The sequence below is a fragment of the Melanotaenia boesemani genome, chromosome 6 (genome assembly GCF_017639745.1).
Source record: "Melanotaenia boesemani isolate fMelBoe1 chromosome 6, fMelBoe1.pri, whole genome shotgun sequence".
Taxonomy (NCBI): Eukaryota; Metazoa; Chordata; class Actinopteri; order Atheriniformes; family Melanotaeniidae; genus Melanotaenia; species Melanotaenia boesemani.
Window position 1 is genome coordinate 4,513,642 of NC_055687.1, and position 21,716 is coordinate 4,535,357.

At 40.0% G+C, this 21,716-nt stretch overlaps 1 protein-coding gene across 1 annotated transcript in view; it reads left to right on the plus strand.

The window, feature by feature from the left end:
- Positions 1-5,070: 5,070 nt before the first annotated feature.
- Positions 5,071-21,716, plus strand: part of LOC121641651 (gastrula zinc finger protein XlCGF57.1-like) — a 46,342-nt gene continuing 29,696 nt past the window's right edge. Inside the window, exons 1-3 of the mRNA XM_041987923.1 lie at positions 5,071-5,146; positions 5,243-5,326; positions 15,842-20,915. Of these exons, the coding sequence (XP_041843857.1) occupies positions 15,889-17,295 (1,407 nt within the window). The 5' untranslated portion in view covers positions 5,071-5,146; positions 5,243-5,326; positions 15,842-15,888 and the 3' untranslated portion in view covers positions 17,296-20,915. Of the gene's footprint in view, positions 5,147-5,242; positions 5,327-15,841 lie in introns of the transcript that reaches the window.

The window sequence follows — 21,716 nt, forward strand, 5'->3', positions numbered from 1 at the left end:
TGTGTGACGTGACTGTGATAGTGAGTGCTTGTGGGTACGGCACAGGGGAGGGTGTGAGTGTGGGGTTATATCGGGTGCAGATTGGAGTAGGTGGAGGGAGGGGAGAGGGGGTCGATGGCGCCCTGGTTCATCGGGGTGTGCGGCTGGAACATCGGGGGGGGTGCTGGCCTGTGCCAGGTGGCTGTGTGGGGGGGGCTGGTCCTCCTAGGCATGGTGTGGGCCCTCTGCCTTTGGGGGGTGGGGGGGGGCTGCTTCTGGGCTCCTGGGGCCCTGGGCCCTTTGCTTGGGCTGCCCTGTGGGGCCAGTCCCTGGCGGGGCCGGCGGATGCCGATCTTGGCCCACTGGGACCTGTGCTCCAGGACGTTGGGGTCTCTTGCTGGGGCTCTCCTCTGTCGAGCTTCGGGTGGAGCCAGAGTCGTCTTCTGGTCGGTCTGCCTCTGACCTCCATAGAGGCGTGGTCGCATTTGCACCATCTCACTCACCACTCTTCATCACTGATCACTCCTTATTCCTCATCCTCTGCATGCTGACACAGTCACTGAGTTGTCCAGTGGGTTTATATACTAAGAGATTATTCTTCTTTTTATTTTTCCTGTGAGTTAATATCTGGTCGTTGTTATGCTACTTTCATGATATGTCTCTGTAATGTCTCCATTTATTGGCCCAACACAAGATGTTTTATCATTGAGGAAACCGAGTGATAAAGAGTTTCAGGTGTTTGTTTTATTTTTACGTCCCATTCTTGTTTCAAATAAAAAGTCTAATTAAATATCCATATTCATTGTATATAAATATAGATAAAATAATATACCCAGATGAGCTGCTCGTCTGGGCTGCCATCCACACTGGCCTCCCTACAGTGAAGACAGATGTTTGTCAGGTCATCTGTCAAAATATTGCTAAATTATTTTCAAACAGGGTAATGACCACATCAGCTTTCATTTGCAGCACAATCTCAGCAATGACAACTCGTGCACTCATAAATGTTTTCAAACTGATTGAAAAACAATGTAGTCACCTACTAACATTTAAAATGTGTGTGTACTCAGAGTTAAGTAAAAAGAGTCATTTTTTATGAACCACATGGCAAAAACACCACAGGACGTGCTGTCTGGTTGGTGGGGATGGGGCACTGTGTCGCATTGCCACCTTGACACATGCACCACTTTTTCCTCATGAGAATCCTAACGTAGTTAAAACATGCAGAGTAACATGCAAAAAACAAACCTATTAAGTTATTAAAGACAATCAAGAGCACAATGATAAAATCCAGATACTGTAGTAAAAAAATAACTATAAAAATGTCATTTGTTTGGCAAATGTGAATGCTACATGATTTGGAATATTTCAAAAGATCTCAGATGATCTCTGCATTATACATTAATGCCACACATGTAGCAATATATGATGATTGTGTTATATTACAACTAAAGCTATAACTACAATTTACCTTGATGCATCCTGGCACCTTTTTAACTTGGCAGCAGTTTCTCCAAGTGGATCCAGGAGATGTGTCTTGTTCTGTGATGGATATATTACTTGTACTCAACAAAAAAACACTTTAATTTTGAATATATTTTATATGATGTACATGTGGGTTTTTTCAGGTACAAAACATAATACCTAATATAAAACGTTTGTCTTGGAAAAATATATGTAACATGTCAATAAATATGAAGAAAGTCCCAGAAAACACTTCCACCCAGAAAGCAGTGATAGTGTTCATTCACAACCCCAAACAGCAACTGATATTTTTCAGGTTCCCAAAGAATTAAGATACATAAATAAGCTTAGAGTTGTAACCATCCACATCACATTAAAGTTGTAGGAGCATGTTACAAGAAAACAAGTAACTAACCCTCAATCGTGGAATGTTTCCACTCCATACTGATGTTATGTGTGATACATATGTGTGATGTAGGTCACTACCAAACTGTACCAACTCTCAATCCTTCCTCCAGAAGGATGGCAGCAGGAAATGAAACGCCCTTTCCCACCACGGATCGGGGTGGCCCGTAACCCGCCGCAGCTGTAGTCCTTTAGCTGGAGACTATGTGTCAAACCAGCTTACAAGGCGGAATGGTCCGGGCCTTCGTTGAGAGCAACAGCAAGGCCGCTCAGAAATAAAACAATCACTGTAAAACACACAAAGCAAAGCAGCAGCAATCAGGGAGACGATCAACAGCCGTGATAATCAGCTGTAGCTCATCCAGCAACGTGCACCGCAGCAGCCAATATCAGCAGGACGGCTATGTTGTTGGAAACCATCTGATTAATCCCCCTAAGGAAATAAACATCATAAATGTCCCATACAGACAGGAAACGTGCCCACAAGCCAGGGATTGACCTACCAGGAAGAAAGGGTTAGCCACAGAAAGGAGTCTTCAGATGCAGGGAGTAGCACAGATCCTTAAGGAACTCGGGGCGGACCTCATCCACCACCGGGGCCTTGCCACCGAGGAGCTTTTTAACCACCTCAGTGACCTCAGCCCTAGAGATGAGAGATCCAGCACCACTAACCCCAGGCTCTGCTTCCTTATTGGAAGACGTGTTGGTGGGATTGAGAGGGTCTTCGAAGTATTCTATCCACCACCTCCCGGATGGTGGACCAGAATCTCCTTGAAGCAGTCCGGAAGTCATTCTCCATGGCCTCTCCAAACTCCTCCCGTGCCCAAGCTTTTGCTTTAGCGACCGCCGAAGCTGCGCTCCGCTTAGCCCGCTGATACCCATCTGCTGCCTCTGGAGTCCCACAGGCCAAAAAGGCCCGATAGGACTCCTTTTTTTTTAGCTTTATCCCTTACTGCCGGAGTCCACCAATGAGGTACTTTGAACTGCTACTTGGTGCATAAGCACAAACAACGGTCAGGACCCATCCTCCTACCCGAAGGCGGAGGGAAGCTACCCTGTCGTCCACTGGGGTAAACTCCAACGTACAAGCGCCAAGTTGGGGGGCAATGAGCATGCCCACACCTGCTCGGCACCTCTCACCAGGAGCAACTCCAGAATGGAAGAGGGTCCAGCCCCTCTCAAGGACAGTGGTTCCAGAGCCCAAGCCATGCATTGAGGTGAGTCCAACTATATCTAACCGGAACCTTTCAACTTCGCGCACCAGCTCAGGCTCCTTCCCTGCCAGAGAGGTGACATTCCACGTTCCTAGAGCTAGCTTTTGCAACCGAGGATCACACCGCCAGGGTCACAGCCTCTGGCAGCCGCCCAGCTTACACTGCACCCGTCCCCTATGGCCCCTTCTGCAGGTGGTGAGCCCAAGAGAGGGGAGGCCCATGTCACCCTTTCGGGCTGAGCCCCATGTGCAAAGGCCCAGCTACCAAGTGCTCGCCTGCATGCCCCACCTCCAGGCCTGGCTCCAGAGTAGGGGCCCCAGTGACCCACGTCCATGGTTATTGCTTTCTCCTCATCATAGGGGTGATTTGAGCCGCACTTCGTCTGGTCCCTCCCCTAGACACCTGTTTGCCATGAGTCACCCTACCAGGGGCATGAGCCCCCGACATCATAGTCACTAGGATCATCAGGATGCACAAACTCCACCACAATAAGGTGGTGGCTCTGGGAGGAATTCTTTCAGTGTTTCCTTCTCATTTTGAGAGAAAAGATCCTAAAACAAGAGAAACTAAAGAAGAATTCAACAGTGTGGCAGTGTATATGGTTTAGCTGTTGGCAGCCGCTGTGGTAGAGCAGGTTGTCCAGTAAGTAGAAGGTTGCTAGTTCATCTTCCACTTCATCCTGCTCATTCAGGTAAATGAATGTTTGGTGGTGGTCTGAGAAGTTGTTGGCAGGGATTGGTGCTCCCTCTACCTCTGCAGCAGGGGATTTGTTAGGATTTTCTAATGAAACTATTAATATTCTTGAATTGAGAAGAATCATCTTGTTTTAAAATCTTTTTCTAACAAAGTGAAAAAGAAACAACATTGAAAAGAAGCATTAACGTGATCGTTTTGAGGGTTTTTCCACTTAATGACGGAGGTGAAATGAATGTTTTACAACTTGTTTTAAGATATTTCTAACTTGTCTAAAGTCCAGATATGTTTCTTATTTCAGTACATCTTAGCAAGTGTAATTATTTTACTGCACTGCAGATTATTTACTGGATAATAGTGTGGAAGTAATTTTAATGCATATGGTAATCAGTCATATTTACTCATTTATTAATCACACATGTAATCATTCTTTTATTCATATAATACATTTATTTATTTATTACCCTCAATTACATTTCATGATGCGTATTTTCCTTATATAGAACATTGAAGTTGTTATTCTTCTGTTGGGTTATTGTGCAGGGTTGTGTGAGGTCAGGCTGACCACTTTCCTTCCAGACTCTTGATAAGGGAAAAGTTGAGACTGGTGGGAACCTGCTAGATAGAAACAGTTGTTTAGAAATAACAGCCTGTTTGGGCAAGACGGTAGGAGAGCGGCGCCTTCTAGTCTTCCTTCTCCTATTATACGTTTAGAAACTGGCCTGCAGCTAGAATTGGGTTGAATAAAACTGTTTTCCAAGATGCAGCAAAGGAGAGTTCAGTTCAGCTTTATATAGAGAAACAAAAACCTCTATAATGAACTCATATGATGAGGACAACCTTAACCTTTTAGACTTTTACACTTTAAATAATACTTTATAAATGAATTAGCTCAAACAGTTAATCAAGACCCATCTTTAATCTGGAACTTAATACCAAACTTTATTTTTTCTACATTAGGAGGACTGAGTTTCCTTTTAATTTGTAACTATAATGTTGAAAAAATTCCCTTAAAACTTTCCCATTTTCGTGTATTTGTGTTATACGATATTCAGAAACGCTGCTTCTGAAATTGTAGCCTCCTGGCGGCTGTATGTTATTGTTCTGACTGCACTGTTTGTCTTTAAATGGTTTAAGAAGAAGAAGAAGAAGAAATCTATATCACATTAACCTGTAACCTGAAGAACTAGTCACCCTGAGAATACACACTCCGATACGGAAGGTGGCGGTATGCACCTGAAACGTTGGTTGCGACCCGCCATTAAGAAGAAGAAGAAGAAGAAGAAGAAGAAGAAGAAGGAAAACAATCTAACTTCCGGGTTTTACTCACGCTGCAACGTCTTGGCCCTGCAAGCCACATCACTGGAGGATCTATTTAACTTCTTTTCAAGGTATTTCTGCAACATTAGTTGATGAAAACTTTAAACTATAGTTGGAGACTTCGACGTATCTTGGATTCTGACGGTTGTACGTTTCTGTCTGCGGAGGTTCAGCTCGCTGGGGAGGAACGACGGCGTGGAAGAGGGACCGGACAAAGACTCGTTATCGAGGGACCCTGGTCGGGAAGGAAGGTGAGAATTAACACACCTTGGTGTGTGTTACGTGTTTGGTTTAATCAGCGACTGGTAATATTCCTGTGAACTTTGTGGTTGTGATGTTTGGTGCTTAGTGACAGTATTAAATGTTGGTAAATGTATGTGTTTATATGTGTTTTAATGTTAAGTGTTGTCTTGCTAGCTCCACACATGAATCTATCAAGGTTAGAATGAATGAAAAGTATTTAATTTTTGATGTCATATAAGTTACCAAAGAAAGGTTTAAAAATGGCCCATATAAATATATGTAGTATCAGGAATAAACTAGATGAAATAAAAAACATAATTTTGATAAATAATTTTCATATCTTAGCAGTATCAGAAACACATCTTGATTCAAGTTTTGAGGATACATCATTGATGATAGATGGGTTTAGTATCTACAGGAAGGATAGAAATGCATTTGGGGGGGGGGGGAGTCTGCATTTATGTGCAGAGCCACCTACAGGTAAAAATCAGGTGGGATTTAATGAAATTGGACATTGAAGTCCTCTGGTTGCAGGTGCATTTAAAACATCTTAAACCAATTATTGTTGGATGTGGTTATAGGCCACCAAGTTCAGATGCTGAATATTTGGATAGGATATGTGATATGTTTGATGCTGTATGCAGTACAAAGTATGAAGTATATTTTATGGCTGATATGAATATAGACTGGCAATCTTTGTCCTGTCCAATGAGAAGGAAATTGTGGGATGTTTGTGCAGCTTTTGGATTATCCCAAGCAATTGGTAGGCCAACAAGAATTAGTTTTAATACTAGTCATGAGAGAGTGGCAACATGTATTGACCATCTTTATCTAAATACACCTGAAGTTTGTTCTAAAGCCATCTCAATGCCTATAGGATGTAGTGACCATAATCTAATAGCAATTGTTAGGAAAACCAAAGTGCCGAAAAAAGGTTCAAAAATAATTAAAAGAAGATCTTTTAAAAATTTTGATAAGGAGAAATATATTACTGATGTGATGAATAGTAATTTATTAAATATTTTGCTACTGGATGATCCAGAAGCTGCCTTTCAGGTATTCAATGAAATCCTGATGAGAATTATAGATTGTCATGCACCTGTGGTAAAATCAACGGTAAGAGCTTTTAACTCTCCGTGGTTAGACAAGGACCTGAAGCAATACATGAAAGAAAGAGATCTGGCAAAACAAATGGCGTTGCTATCAGGATTAAAATCAGATTGGCAAATTTATTGTAAATTAAGAAACTTTGTTACAAAACTGAATAAGAGTAAGAAAAAACAGTATTACACTAACATTATTCATGGAATTAAAAATGATAGTAAGAGATTATGGAATACTTTAAATTATTTGATTAAAGGAAATAACAAATTTATACCATCGTATTTAGAAGTAGGAGGAGAGCTTCTAACAAGTCCTAAAGAAATCGCAAACCATTTGAATAACTATTTTATTGAAAAGATTGACAAACTGAAGAGTATAGTGCAGAATACAAATAATGATATCACAGTGAGATCAATAAAGCAGATTATGATGAACAAAAATTGTATTTTTAATTTTAAAAGTGTGACTACATCTAAAGTGGGGTTGATGTTAATGACTTGTAAAGATAAATCACCAGGGGTTGATTTTCTAGATGGAAGGCTGTTAAAACCAGTTGTTTCTATCATAGCTCCAGTGATTACACATATAATTAACCTATGTTTCACAAAGAACAAATGGCCACAAGCATGGAAAATTGCAAAAATTGTACCAATACCAAAAGATAAAAAGATGCAGTTCTCTGAGCTAAATAGTCGACCCATAAGTCTTTTACCAGTTTTGGGTAAGATTATGGAAAGAATTGTTTATGAACAAATTCAGTTTTATTTTTCCAATAATAATTTGTTTACTAACTTCCAGCATGCTTATAGGGAAAAACATTCAACAGAAACAGCATTAACACAAATGGTGGATGATTGGCACAATAATATTGAGCAAAGGAAAATAATCGGAGTTGTGTTTCTTGATTTTACGGCAGCATTTGATATTCTGAATCATGAGTTGTTATTGGAAAAATTAAAATGTTATGGTTTCTCATCATCTGCATTATTGACAATTCAAAATTATCTGTGTGACAGACAGCAATTGGTTTATTTGAATGGGAGTGAATCAGACATCAAATATGTTAAACATGGAGTACCTCAAGGAAGTTGCCTTGGGCCTCTTCTGTATTCAGTTTTTACAAATGATTTTCCCTTAGTATTACAGAAAGCTCAAATGGCAATGTATGCTGATGACACAACAATTTACTTATCAGAAGCCACCATCGAGGAACTGAATGCAAATTTAAATCACGAACTGAAGTCTGTAGTAGAGTGGATTAATTGTAATAGATTAATGTTGAATGTGTCAAAGACTACTAGCATGGTGATCGGATCTAAACACAGACTGCGTTCAAATCCCAAGCTTGAACTTACCATTAATAGTACACGAGTTCAACAAGAAAATGAAGTAAAATTGTTAGGTGTAATTATTGATCATAAACTATCCTGGACTAAGCATGTTCAGAGAATAATAATAAAGATTGGAAATATTTTATCTATGATTAGAAGATGTTATAAATTCTTCACACCACAAACTTCTAAACAGGTATGTCAAGCTCTGATTTTGTCACATATCAATTACTGTACAGTTGTTTGGTCCAATACATCATTAAATAACATCAGGAAACTTCAAATGGCACAAAATAAAGCAGCAAGAGTGGCCCTCTGCTGTGGAATACGGACAAACATAAGTAAAATGCATGACCATCTTCATTGGCTAGAGGTGAAATATAGATTATTATTTCTGTTGATGGTCTTCATTAGAAACATAATTACTTCAAAAAAGCCTACTATTTTGTATAGTAAATTGTCCTTCAGTTCAGAGATGCATAACTATACAACAAGACATGCTAGTGGAGGTTATTTTACTTTGCCAATAAGCAAGACAGTTGTTAAATCTACAGTGATATTTAGAGCAATGAAGGAATGGAACTCACTTCCTGATTATATAATAAAACAGAATAATATGGTAAATTTTAAAACGAAATTAAAAGATTATTATTTAGCACGTAATTTTGATATAGCTTATTTAGGTTGATTGTAACAGTCTGTACTGATTTGAGTTGACTGTTATTTCTTTGTGTTCAGGCCTGTTGATGGGTCATGGTATCCTAGAGTAAGACAATTATTTTGTTGTATATTTAACTTTTTTTTTTTTTTTTCATATTTTTTTTCTTTAATGATGTTTCAGTGTAGGAGCTTGTGATGTGTGTTGCAGTCTTAGTGTTATATTTGTGTTACGGAGAGTGGGTATGTTGTGTGAGTTTGTGTTCATGTACTATATGTACTGTCTTGTATTATGTGTGTATTGTGCTTTTATTGTCAATTGCAAAAATTTAAAGACCCCAGGAAGAATAGCTGATGCCTTGCAAAAGCTAATGGGGATGTTTATAAAGAAAGAAAGAAAGAAAGAAGTGATGTTAAGTTGGTCTCGTGTCGAGATCAGTTGTCCAGACCTGCGTGAAGCTGCCCCCCCCCACCCCACGCAAAACAGTGAAAATGGTCTCGATCGTTTGTGCTGCGTTAGTGCTGGTTTGTCCAGAAGAAAAAAATAGTTTGTGCTGCTTTGGTTTCTAAAGGCTAAATAATTTTTCAAATGTTAGACCGTTCACGCAGCCTCACGAAAACGGTTGTTTACAATTCGTCCGATTTTATTACCCAGAAAACTGGAGAATAATTAATTTTACAGAGAAGAAGGTTGTAGTGTGGTTTTAGAAGAAGGTGGCTTTGTCTTTTGATGAAAGTCGACAATTTAATCATCCAGCTTCTTCCTTGTTTTAATCCAATATCCAAAAAAGTTTGTTGTATAAATTTAAAAATCATTTGTGCCGGAAAACCTGGAGTTTGTGTCGTAAAATCAGTTTATGGACCAACGGTTTTCTTGTCAGGCCTAACATTTTATAACGGAAAAATTGCTGTAACCTTAGCAATTTTTTTCTTCTCCTTTAACTGCAATTTAGTTTTTACTGTTTCTCAAAAGATTGAAAGGTAAGTAAAAAGCAGTAATATTATCAGTTAATACAATCCAGACTTCATAGAGCTGCATCCTTCTAATGGAGATCATGCTGTAACTTGGCATCATGCAAGAAACGTTCATCTAATGAATGCAAAGACAAACCAGTTAGATTTTCCTGGGTATTCACATCCATTTATATAATAAAAGACCCAGATGAGTGAAAATGGTCTAAATGTGTAACTTGGATGTTAAAACACATCTTTCATTTGACTGCAGTAGATTAATAACAGGTTAATGAGAATACTTGGTAATAACTACTCAAAGCTGTTGATGGCATATATACATGACAGAATTATATCAAATCCAACACCATTCAAGTTTATTTAAGCTTTACCTGCAACCTCCTACAATCTTGTGGTTGCCGTGGTGATGGCTGGTAGTCACGTGGTTTACGGCGAGGGAAAAATAGGCAGCTTCGTGTCCGAATCGCCAAGAGAATGAGTCACTATGTAGTGCAGCCCTATGTAGTGAGTGAGGGGTTAGGGAGTAGGGTGGACATTCGGACACACAAAAAGATTCCCTTCTGGAAGTTCTCTGCTCATCAAAAGAGGCCGTAGTACTGGAAAAGGGAAGCATGGTCGCTCCTAGGACCAGAGTCTGGATAGAGCTGAGTGAGCAGCTTGGAAACAGGATCTCTGCAAAGGCGCTGTATACTATAGTCAAATTAAACTGATACAGTGTCTGGTCAGCTTTAGGGTTCAGTAGTCGGACCAAGGATCCAGAGAATACTGACACAGAAACATCCGAGTCAGGTTTTTCTCCTAGACTAAAAAACAAAGAAGAATTTTTTTTGCTGGCAGATGTCACTCTAGTGCAAGTATTAGGATAAGTAAAAAGTAATAAAATAAGTAGCAGGTAATAAAACAGACTCTTATAAAGTGGTGTCTACTATATACAGAGCAATATATACAAATAAACATGCATTATTGTCTGAAACTATAAATGAAGTATACACTATTTTGTGTGTGTAAATATATATTATAAACTTTATATCTTTGTGTGTGTGTGCGTGTGCATATACATATGTGTGAAAAATCTTTATGGAATGTAAATAGTTTATATATGTTTACACAAATATAATATTGTTTATATTACATTATACAGTATATATTACAAAATTAACTATAGTACATGGTACCTAAAGAAGAACAGCATAGTAAAATATAGCACAATGTGCTGTTGAATTGGAAGCAGGTTATGAGTTTACCATCACTATGCTTATGGCTCTGGAGTAAAAACTGGTTAGAAATTGTGTGGTGCCTCTTCTGAACTCCTTACGATGCAGACGTACCGGTCCCGGTACATGACTACCAATCAACAACATTGCAGCCATGTGTGCAAGCCCCTCCGTCATGAATGCCCACAATATACACATCAAATGAAAGCTCAAAGTCTCGTCTTTCCGATGATATAAACCATTTTGACACGCAACAACGTCAAAGCAGCCTCACATAGTTGTGTCTCCACCAGAACCAGACTAAGGGTCTGAGGAAGGACCAGATAAAGGTCATCTTACCCTCATAGTAAACTTTTAACAGAGCATGTACATGAAGAGAATAAACCTTAAAAGTCAATTAAAGCATGATGAGTAAAAATGTACAATGTAAAAAGTGATAATGAACCCTTAATGAAGTGAATATATGAAGCAATAAGGCATAATAAGTCAAATTTCTTCCACAGTGCTGAGGAATTTAAAGCTTCTCCAGATTCTCAGTATTGATGTACAGTGTTGTGTTATCATCCTTCTTTTTTACTAAAGGCAATAATGACATATTTGTTTCTATTTAGTTTTATTTGTTTTACATAGTGTGTCAGGTTATTTTCTTTGCATGACACTGTCAGCCCTTCCTCTGAACTCTCTCTGAACTTTTCTCCTTCTCTCTCTGTCTTCATTTCTCTGAGTTTTCTTCTCTCTCTCTGTTACTCCTGCTCTCTTTATCAAAACTTGACTTTGTGAGCTTGGCATCAGCAAATTTTGCTATGACATCTTTCATGTCTAAGGATTTTGTGATTTCTTGCTTAATCGAAAGAACAGCCAGGGAGGACAGCCTTTCTGTGTCATGGTGGTTCGCAGGTATGTTTTTTATGAGTTTGAGTTTAGAAAAGCTTCTCTCACCTGAAGCTACAATAACTGCAATACTTGCATTTGGAGACAGGTCAACAATGTTTCTGTTAGTGGGACTTGCCAGCATCCTTTTAACAGATCTAATTTAGTTACTTAGCGAGCCAATCCTAAAGAATCCTAAAGAATACAAGCATGCTATAGTCTAACCTCTGCTCAAAAAACCCAACGTGGATCCCACCATTCTGTTTAATTTCCAACCAATTTCCAAACTTCCTTTCATTTCTAAAATCCTAGAGAGGATTGTTTATACACAGATAAAAGAGTTTTTAGAGGAAAATAATGTTTTTGAGGTTTTTCAGTCTGGTTTCAAACCTCTTCATAGCACTGAGTCGGCTCTACTGAGGGTTTTTAATGATCTTTGATTAGCTACAGATTCTGGTGACCATGCGCTCTTGGTTTTATTGGATTTAACAGCAGCCTTTGACACAGTGGATCACAACATTTTAATGACTCGTCTGGAGCATTGTGTTGGCATTCATGGTACTGCCCTGGAATGGTTCAGGTCCTACCTGTGTGAGAGGACATTCTCTCTTAAATTGGACCATTTCCAGTCATCCCCTGCTCCTCTATCCTGTGGTGTCCCCCAGGGATTCATTCTTGGGCCTTGCGCTTTTCATTATACCTCCTACCCCTTGGGTCAGTTATTAGGAAGCACAATTGTGCTTTCCGTCTGTATGCTGATGATAGTCAGGTCTATGTCCCTCTTAAACGCGAGGACTCTTATTCCTTAGAAAAACTCGTAATCTGTCTCAATGAAGTGAAAGCCTGGATGGCCTTAAATTTTCTTCATTTTAATGAAAAGAAGACAGAAGTCATGGTTTTTAGTCCTGGTTGACAGTAGGTCCTCTCCTGTCGACTTGGGTCCTCTGGCACAGTATTGTAAATCTGATGTGACAAACGTGGGAGTGAAAATGGACAGTGATTTTAACCTAGACAGGCAGATCAGTGCAGTTGTGAAAGCTAGCTTTTTCCAGCTGAGGCAACTGGCAAAGGCCAAAGACATTCTTTCAAAGCAGGACTTTGTTCTTCAGTAATTCATGCTTTCATAACAACACGGCTGGACTACTGCAATGCCGTATACTTCGGTGTCTCTCAGAAATCTCTGTCCTGTTTGCAGCTGGTGCAAAATGCTGCAGCACGTCTGTTAACTGGAACACAAAGGAGAGAACACATCTATCCTGTTTTAGCGACACTGCACTGGTTGCCTGTTCTTTTTAGAGTTCATTTTAAAATTCTTTTATTTGTTTTTAAGTCTTTACCTTGCCCCCACTACCTCTCTGAGCTGCTTCACATATACTCCCCGTCCCGGTCCCTTCAGTCAGCGGATCAGCTGCTCCTGGAGGTGCCATGGATGCGGAGGAAGCTCAGAGGGGAAAGGGCTTTTTCTGTGGCGGGACCAGAGCTGTGGAAATGTCTGCCACTGCAGGTCAGACAGGCTTCATCACTGTTCAGTTTTAAATCCCTTCTAAAGACCCACCTCTTTTCATTGGCTTTTCACCGAGTATGATTTTACTTTTATTGCTTGTATTGTTTTTATTTTGTATTGATTTAATTGTTTTAATAATTTATTTTTTTTTATTTAATGTTTTGCTGTTTTTATTTATATTATATTCAGCACTTTTCAGTTTAGCATGTTCAGTAGCTGCTGTCGTAAAGTGCTTTATAAATAAAGTTGGCTTGGCTAGCCGTTGTGGACTAAATAGTCGGTTTCCTGAATCATGAGCTGTCTCTTGGGCAAGCTACACCAGTACAGGTGCTGTTTGACTGGTCTGTTGTTTCCCATCAATGTCATGGGAGATGACAGTGGTGCGAGAAGGAATGTGCTGAAATAAGCTGTGAAACTTATTAACGCGAGACAACCAGAGTGTTGATTGTCATGGAGATGCTGTAGCGTGTACCCTGCATATGAGCTTTCAGTGAAGGGCAGCGCATCTGCTCAAATGAGCGTTTGGGAACCTCCCGTATCCCTTAACATTTTTATTTTATTTACTATTATTATTTACTTTGTGGCATTAATAACGAGCGTTCTTCTTGAACGCGAGGTTTGGCTGATTTCATATTTTCAACAGTAGTGTTTTTCACAACGGGCTTATATACTGTTTAATTAGTGAGCACATATTCGTCAGCAATTACAGCAGCAGCCGACAAAGTAGCCACATGCTGCTCATTTAAATAAACTACCACACTCTCTGGTAGCTGTTTCTTAAATTCCTCTAAGAGGATTAGTTCTCTCAGAGAATCAAAAGTGCTCACACCACCTAAAGAGCACCACCGGTCAAAGAGACTGCCCTTTTCCTGTGCAAATTCAACGTAAGTCTGGGATTGGGTTTTTTGATATGTTCTAAATTTCTGTCGGTAGGGTTCCGGTACAAATTCAAAAGCTTTGAGTACCGCAGCCTTCACAGTGTCGTAGCCCTAGCTGTCAAGAAGAGGGAGCGCTGCTACGACCTCTTGAGCCCTCCCTTTTAATCTGCATTGCACAAGAAGGGCCCACCAGTCCTTTGGCCACTTCAAAGTTGGCGCTATTCTTTCAAACGCTGCAAAATAGCAGTCTCCATCCCAGAATACTGGAAAAAAAGGAATAAATTTAGTGATATCTAAGGGACTAGAGGGGACCGAGGCATCTGATGACATGCTAGAGCCATCAGTCGCTGGTAAAGTGGACTGGGTTTGAGCTTCCAGCTCCAAACGACGCATGCGCACCTGCTCATCAGCCTCGATTTCCATGCGACGGATCTCGAGCTGCAAACTGCGCTGATGCTCCAACTGCAGCCTTGTCAATTTCATCCTCAACCGGGCATCTAGCCATGAGCAACCTGAGCCATTCTCAGAGAGAAGCGGATCATACTTAGGAAGAGTGACAGGTGGAGTCATCCTGCCATCCCCCACAGAAGATGCTTCCTCGACACCAGCTGAGCCCAACTGACAATCACGCTCAGTCTTGCTAGGTCTCTGCCTCCTTGGGCAGACCAGCCACCACAGGCAAAAATGCAGATATCACTACTACTACACAAATTGAGATTATATGCTCTCACCGTATCCTCCAATAAAAAAAAAAAAGCTCCCGGACGAGCCCCCACTTTTGTTATGATCATGTCTCAAATCCAGGGGAATTGGGATCAATAGCAAAAAAAGACTAAGTTTGGTCCAGCTTATATACAAGAAATTTATTACAAAACCAGGTTCAAAAAAGAAAAAAAACAACATAAGGTGTCCTCAATTGAGGTAATAATTACCAGTAACAATTAACAATTAAACAAAATAATAAACAATTCTCTTTATGTATTACCCAAATACTATACGAAAACAAAATACTTATTCTAATAGAAATCCAAAAATCTTAGTTTTACTCTTAACCTTAACCAAATTGGAGCTTTTTATACAAACCAAAATGCAATACCAGACGGTAGCCTTCAATACAAACCAAAAACTATTCAAACTACAAACCAAAATCTGCTATAAAACTTAATTCAAAAGCCACTCACACACGATGAGCGCGCATATCCTCAATTATCTCAACCAAAAACACAACCGTGAACTAAACTAAGGGAATTCTAAATGCTCTTACAAAATCCCACAAGGGTTACTCAGACCAGCCACTTCTATACACAATCCCAGTTGGCGAGCTGTGGGCCTAATGGTACACAGCTGCCCTGAGGGCTGGCACTTCCTCCTTCTTAAAGGCCTGGACTCCTTCTGGTTGGCTGGCAGAGAGGAAGTGCGGAACTGTAGTCGCCCAATAACAGAAGAGCAGGGGTTCTGGAGGTGGGAAGAGGAGGGAGGTCCCTGCTGCATCCACAGCCAATTGCAGAGAAGCAACCGAGCATCAGAATGTAAATTACCACAACCACCGGCCACAGGCCTGGGGATGTGACAATACGAAATCAAGTATTATATATTTTATTTATAGTTTCAAACATTAATGCATGTATATTTGCATATATTGCTCTGTATAGTAAACACTATATATGAATCTGTTTTATAGATATTTATTTTATTCCTTATTTTATTACCTTATCCTAACACTTGATGTGAACCGAAGTGCAACACAGGGAGACTGTCTGTTATTTATAACCATGTCATACCATACACCCATCAAATAAGTTTAACACTACATTTTAAGAAATAGAAGAATATAACAAATTTAAAGATATGTTTTTTTTACATTGGGGAGCCACTGAATTTCCCAGGGACCAACTTAAACCACCAGCTGCCGGAGACTCACTACATTGAGAACCTGTCAACATCACTGTTCAGGCTCCTTGAAATCCAGTTTTGTCTTTCTTTTTTCTTTCAGTGTTACCTGCAGCAGCTGTTGGTGATTGAAGAGGGGGTTCCTTGGAAATGGAGTCTCGACAAGCTGGATCCAGATCCCCTCTACTTAGAAGAGGAACCAGAGGAACTGTGGCCCAATCAGGATGCGACAAGAGTGATAAAAGTTGGAATGACAACAGGGCACATGGGTCAGGTGTAAATGATGATGTAGAGTGTAACACTGCCAACAACTCCCTCAACTGCTCTGAATGTGGTGAAAAGTTTGACAACCAACAATCTCTCCAGAGACATTTAACAGAGAATCCTTTGAGTTGTTTGAAGCATAAGAAATGTTTTAAAGTAACACAAAATATAAATTTGCGTAGAGGAGTTCACACAGGGACAAAAGCAGTTAAATGTGATGTTTGCGGTCATATCTGTAGTCATAAAAGAAAACTTGGGCTACACATGAGAATCCACACAGGAGAAAAGCCATTCAGCTGTGATGAATGTGGACACAGATTTAGTCTCAAGTCAAACTTCAACAAACACATGAGAATCCACACAGGAGAAAAACCATTCTTCTGTGAGGAATGTGGACAAAAATTTTGTCAGAAGACACACTTAAACCGACACATGAGAATCCACACAGGAGACAAACCATTCTTCTGTGAGGAATGTGGACAAAAATTTAGTCGCAAGACAAGCTTAGACATACACATGAGAATCCACACAGGAGACAAACCATTCAGTTGTGAGGAATGTGGACAAAGATTTAGTCACAAGTCAAACTTAGACATGCACATGAGAATCCACACAGGAGACAAACCATTCAGTTGTGAGGAATGTGGACAAAGATTTAGTCACAAGTCAAACTTAGACATACACATGAGAATCCACACAGGAGACAAACCATTCAGTTGTGAGGAATGTGGACAAAGATTTAGTCACAAGTCAAACTTAGACATACACATGAGAATCCACACAGGAGAAAAACCATTCAGATGTGATGAATGTGGACAAAGATTTAGTCACAACACAAGCTTAAACCAACACTTGAGAATCCACACAGGAGACAAACCATTCTTCTGTGAGGAGTGTGGACAAAGATTTAGTCGCAAGACAAGCTTAAACCAACACATGAGAATCCACACAGGAGACAAACCATTCTTCTGTGAGGAATGTGGACAAAGATTTAGTCGCAAGACAAGCTTAAACCAACACGTGAGAATCCACACAGGAGACAAACCATTCTTCTGTGAGGAGTGTGGACAAAGATTTAGTAGCAAGACAAGCTTAAACCAACACATGAGAATCCACACAGGAGACAAACCATTCAGCTGTGATGAATGTGGACAAAGATTTAGTCACAAGTCAAACTTAAACAAACACATGAGAATCCACACAGGACAGAGACCATTTTCCTGTGAGGTCTGTGGTGAATTATTTAGGTGGCCTGTCTCTGTAAAAAGACACATGCTTGTCCATGCAAAATAGAAATGGCACTTTGAGAATGTTCTCAAATTTAAAGTGCGTTATAAATTTATTATTATTATTATTATTGTCACGGAAGCCAGTCATTGCTGCACCCTGAGGCTCGTAACACATGACGTGGCTTGACCAGACCCACCCTCGTCTCCTTCCCTCTGGTTGGCTCATCACCCAGCCAATCACAACGCAGCCTGCTAGCAACCAGGAAATAAAGGACTGCTGCTGTGTTCATTCTGGGGGGAGAAGCTGTTTAGCACAGATGGTTCCCCCTCAGCTTGACAGAATTGTGGTGGCTTTTGACTGTTTGCTGTGCTTAGTGGTGGCATTTTGGCACGTAGAATACTCGGAGTTTTCAGCAGGGTTAAACCTAACTGTTTATGTTGTCAGTTTAATAATAATTACTAATTTCATTTTGGTTTTGCCTTCGATAGCATACAACTGCTTTGGCTACTTTTTGAGCTTGAGTTTCTCATACCCCTATAGTGGGTCGTAATAAAGTGGGGGCTCGTCCGGGAGCTTATTTTCTTGTAAAATATTTAGCACGGTTGGTGTGGAGCAGTGGACTATATTGTTCTGATCGAGATGGCTACGGCCTTTGACTTGGACCGGTTTCTTGCGGCTCCTTCCAGTGTAGCTCTTGACTGTTGCCGCAAAGCTGATTTTATGCAGCCTGTGGGCCATTTTTTCCTGTTGGTCCCGAAACAGGCCATCAAGAGCCAGATCAAGTGTCTGCAGAAGCCGCAGCTGTGTGTGAAGGCGCTCTGGCTAGAAGCGACCCAGTTAATGGAGAGGTAAAACCTCTCATTCAGACTCCCAGCCCGAAGACGGTTGAGGAGGGACCGGGGGCTGAAAAGCCGGTGACACTTATCACTCTGTCCCGGTGTGATCCACTTTCCTCAAACAGTTCGGATGCCCGTGCTGGGACTCCGTTAAAAGTCTATTTGGTTAGATTGGAGCTGGAGGCCCGTGAGAAGGCTGAAGCTCGCCTGAACACACAAGCATGACTTTGAAAAAACTGTTTTGGAACACAGCAGGAGTGTGTTGTCTCACGCTCTCTCTGTCCTGAGCGGAGAAAGCAGTTTTTACCTGAAGTTATTGTTTTTCAATATATAAAAGAGAGAGTTATCCACATATATAGCAACATCTATAACAATACATAAAAAAAATGAAACACAGTAAAATGCAATAAAACTTAGATTAAAAAAAAATGTTGGAGTTAAACTTCAAATTATTTCATTATATGACAAACATTGAGATGTTGGCCACTTAACCCTCTGCCCTGGATACTTTAAAACCAAGTAGAACTGGTTCATTATTCAAAGTTCTGACTGTTGTGGCTCTTTGCGTTGTATTTGTTTAACTCTGACTCTGCTCAACAGATCCGAACCATGCGGTAAAGACCTCCATCCTCTGCTTAGCTGCGCCTGCTAGCTAGGTTAAATTTTCATTTTACGCGTTAACGGTGGTTTGTGTCTGCTCTTTGGGCATGTCGTCTTTTCCGCATCATGACACGTGTACAGTTTAGTGACATTCTACAGTGAAACCTTTCCCACATGTTTTAAAGAAAATGGCTTTTGCATGTGTGGATCTTCATGTGGACCATGTGTTGGATAAATGTGTTTTTCATATTCAGCTATACTACACATGTCACATCCATATTTGCATATTTATTAAAAAGGAGAAAAAGTTTTTGTTGACAGAACAGATTTAACATCAAACAAATCAGTTACAAATCTGAAGACTCAAACATAACTTTATGACTTTGAACAGGGCTAAAGTTTTATTGTAACTTGCCTGAGTTTTTGTTATTCTCATTCCCCTCTGCCTTCGTTTGCTGTCTATTAAACTTATTTCTTCTTTAACCATGGTGGAAATAAAGAAAGGTATTAACTTTTGATGCTACAGAATACAAAATATTAACAAAAGACTGCAGTGGTGACATGTTACCCTGTATGGCTTGAAGCTTGATAGACAAAGAAATAAATTGAGAAGGTTTTGAGCTCAGGAACAACGAACATAAGACTGGGAGAGTTTTGCATTGTGATAGTGGAAATGTGTAAAGTTATTTACAATGTCTACACAGAAAAGAGACGACACAAGGTCAAGGGTTTGCCTTCAGAAATGGGTGGACTGGATTACAGTTTCACAAGCAGCAAATAAAACACTTTGATTTTTAAATAATGCAAAACACAAGATTATGGACATTTCCAACCATGCCTACTCTGACATGGTGTGATAAGATAACCAAGAAAAGATCTGAAAATTCCTGAATAAAATAAGTTTATCTCTGCTGAAAACAACAGTAGAGACCCAACCCTTTTTACAGTCATTTCTTTCTCTGCAGATTTGTGGCTCAAAACTAAATTGGACTCCAACTCCAAGAACTTAAATTTCAGATATTTACCAAGTAAATTAAATGGATGTGGCCTCTCACCCGTGTGAGTTTTCTTGCGTCCACTTTTGACATTTATAATAAAACCTTTCCTACATGTTTAACAAGAATACGACTTTTCACCTGTGTGGATTCTCACATGGACCAACGATGCATCACGATATGTGAAATCTTCACTACGTTGTACAAAGATGAAGCAGCTTCTCTGTGAGTTTTCATTTAAAGAACCACTTTGAATATAAAATTTTTGCATATATTGCAAAAATATGGCCTTTCGCCTGTGTGGCTTCTTTTATGGTCACCAGTATTTCCTGAAGCCTGAAACATTTCCCACATGTATCACATATAAATGGCTTCTCACCTGTGTGAAATCTTATGTGGGCTGACGGTTTAGCAGAATCTCTGAAACGTTCACCGCATGTTTCACAAGGACTTGGCTTTTCTCCTGTATGGATTTTCTTGTATTTAAACTACAACTTGAAATGAACTTTTCCCACATGTTTTACAGGTACATGTTTTTCTCTAGCATGGCCTTTAATATGTAACAGTGATGAGTAAATGAAGCTTTTGCCATGTTTTGCTAGAATAAGGTTTCTCACCAGTGTGGATCCTCATGTTGATCTGTATGTATCGAACACATCTGAAACTTTTCCCACAGAATTTACAGGAATATGGTATCACCTGTGTGGGTTCTGTCATGATTCATTATTATACTCTAAAGACTTTTCCACAAATGACACAGTTTGTAGATTTATTAACCTCATCACTGTTACACAACTCGTCGATAAGGGAGAGTCGTCTTTATTGTTCCTGTTACTTCTTTTCTTTTTCTTATGTCGTGTATATGTTGCTGATCCTGAGTCTACATGTTGTCTTGGTTCCTGATCTTTGTTCTCAGGAGCAGGAGTGTTGTCAGAGATTTGCTGGTTTAGTTCTTGTTTACAGAGGTCGTTATCTTCATGAATAGGAATTACCGCAAAGGTTTCAGTCTCCTGCTTCAGTACCAGCTGCTCTGAATCCTTAGTAGGGATGAAGTCCTCCTCTTCCTCTTTAATGGGGAGAGACTCTGGTTCCTCCTGGTTCTGGCTGGAGTTGTTCTCTGGATCACAGGGCTGGCTGGCAAGAACCTCTTCTTCTTTGATGACGTGTTGTGGGAGAGCTGAAGAAAATCAGAGGACACAAGAAAATGTTTATTACTGAAAAAAGAAAAAAAAACTGCGAACAAGTCATTAAAATTTCATGGTATATTTTGTTTTTCTGGCTTTTCTTTTTTTTTTTTTTTTTTTTTTTTTTTTTTTTTTTAACTTGTCCTGTCCAGCATCATAGCAAGCAAAATGATAATCTGGTTGCTGTATCGTGCTGAACAAATTTGCTCTGCCAAGGGGAGGCCTATGGGTAAGGCTCCTCTTGATAAACTGATTCATTTATTTATTTATTTACTTTGAATCACGGAATCTATGTAATCTTTGCTGGACCTGACCGGAGGGGACAGAAAAAGATGGAAAATAGCAAAAATAGCAAAAGGGAAAGAAGAAAGGAGATCAGACAGAAGGACGACCCTTCAATCCATACCATCACCAGACAACAAACTGTTAAACCTGTACATGAACACACCAAAAAAAAATTTCCTACAACTTTTACAAAAGCAGAAACACACACAAAGAAACAAAAAAAATAAATAAATAAATAAAAAACAGGGCAGCTAGTCATTAAGAGTTTTTAAATAATAACCAAATCAAAAAGACATAACAGCGACCAGATACTGACTCACAGAAAAAAAAAAGAAGAAAATTTAATAATTATCGCTTTGTATTAAAACCCACTAGACAACTCAGTGACTGTGTCAGCATGCAGAGCATGAGAAACATGGAGTGATCAGTGATGAAGAGTGGTGAGTGATGAAGAGTGGTGAGTGAGATTGTGCAAATGCGACCACGTCCCCACGGAGGCCAGAGGCAGACCAGGGCCTGGGCCAGGCCCTCAGCAGTAGACCCGGAGCAGCAACCCAAGCCACCCCACCACCAAGACGACTCCA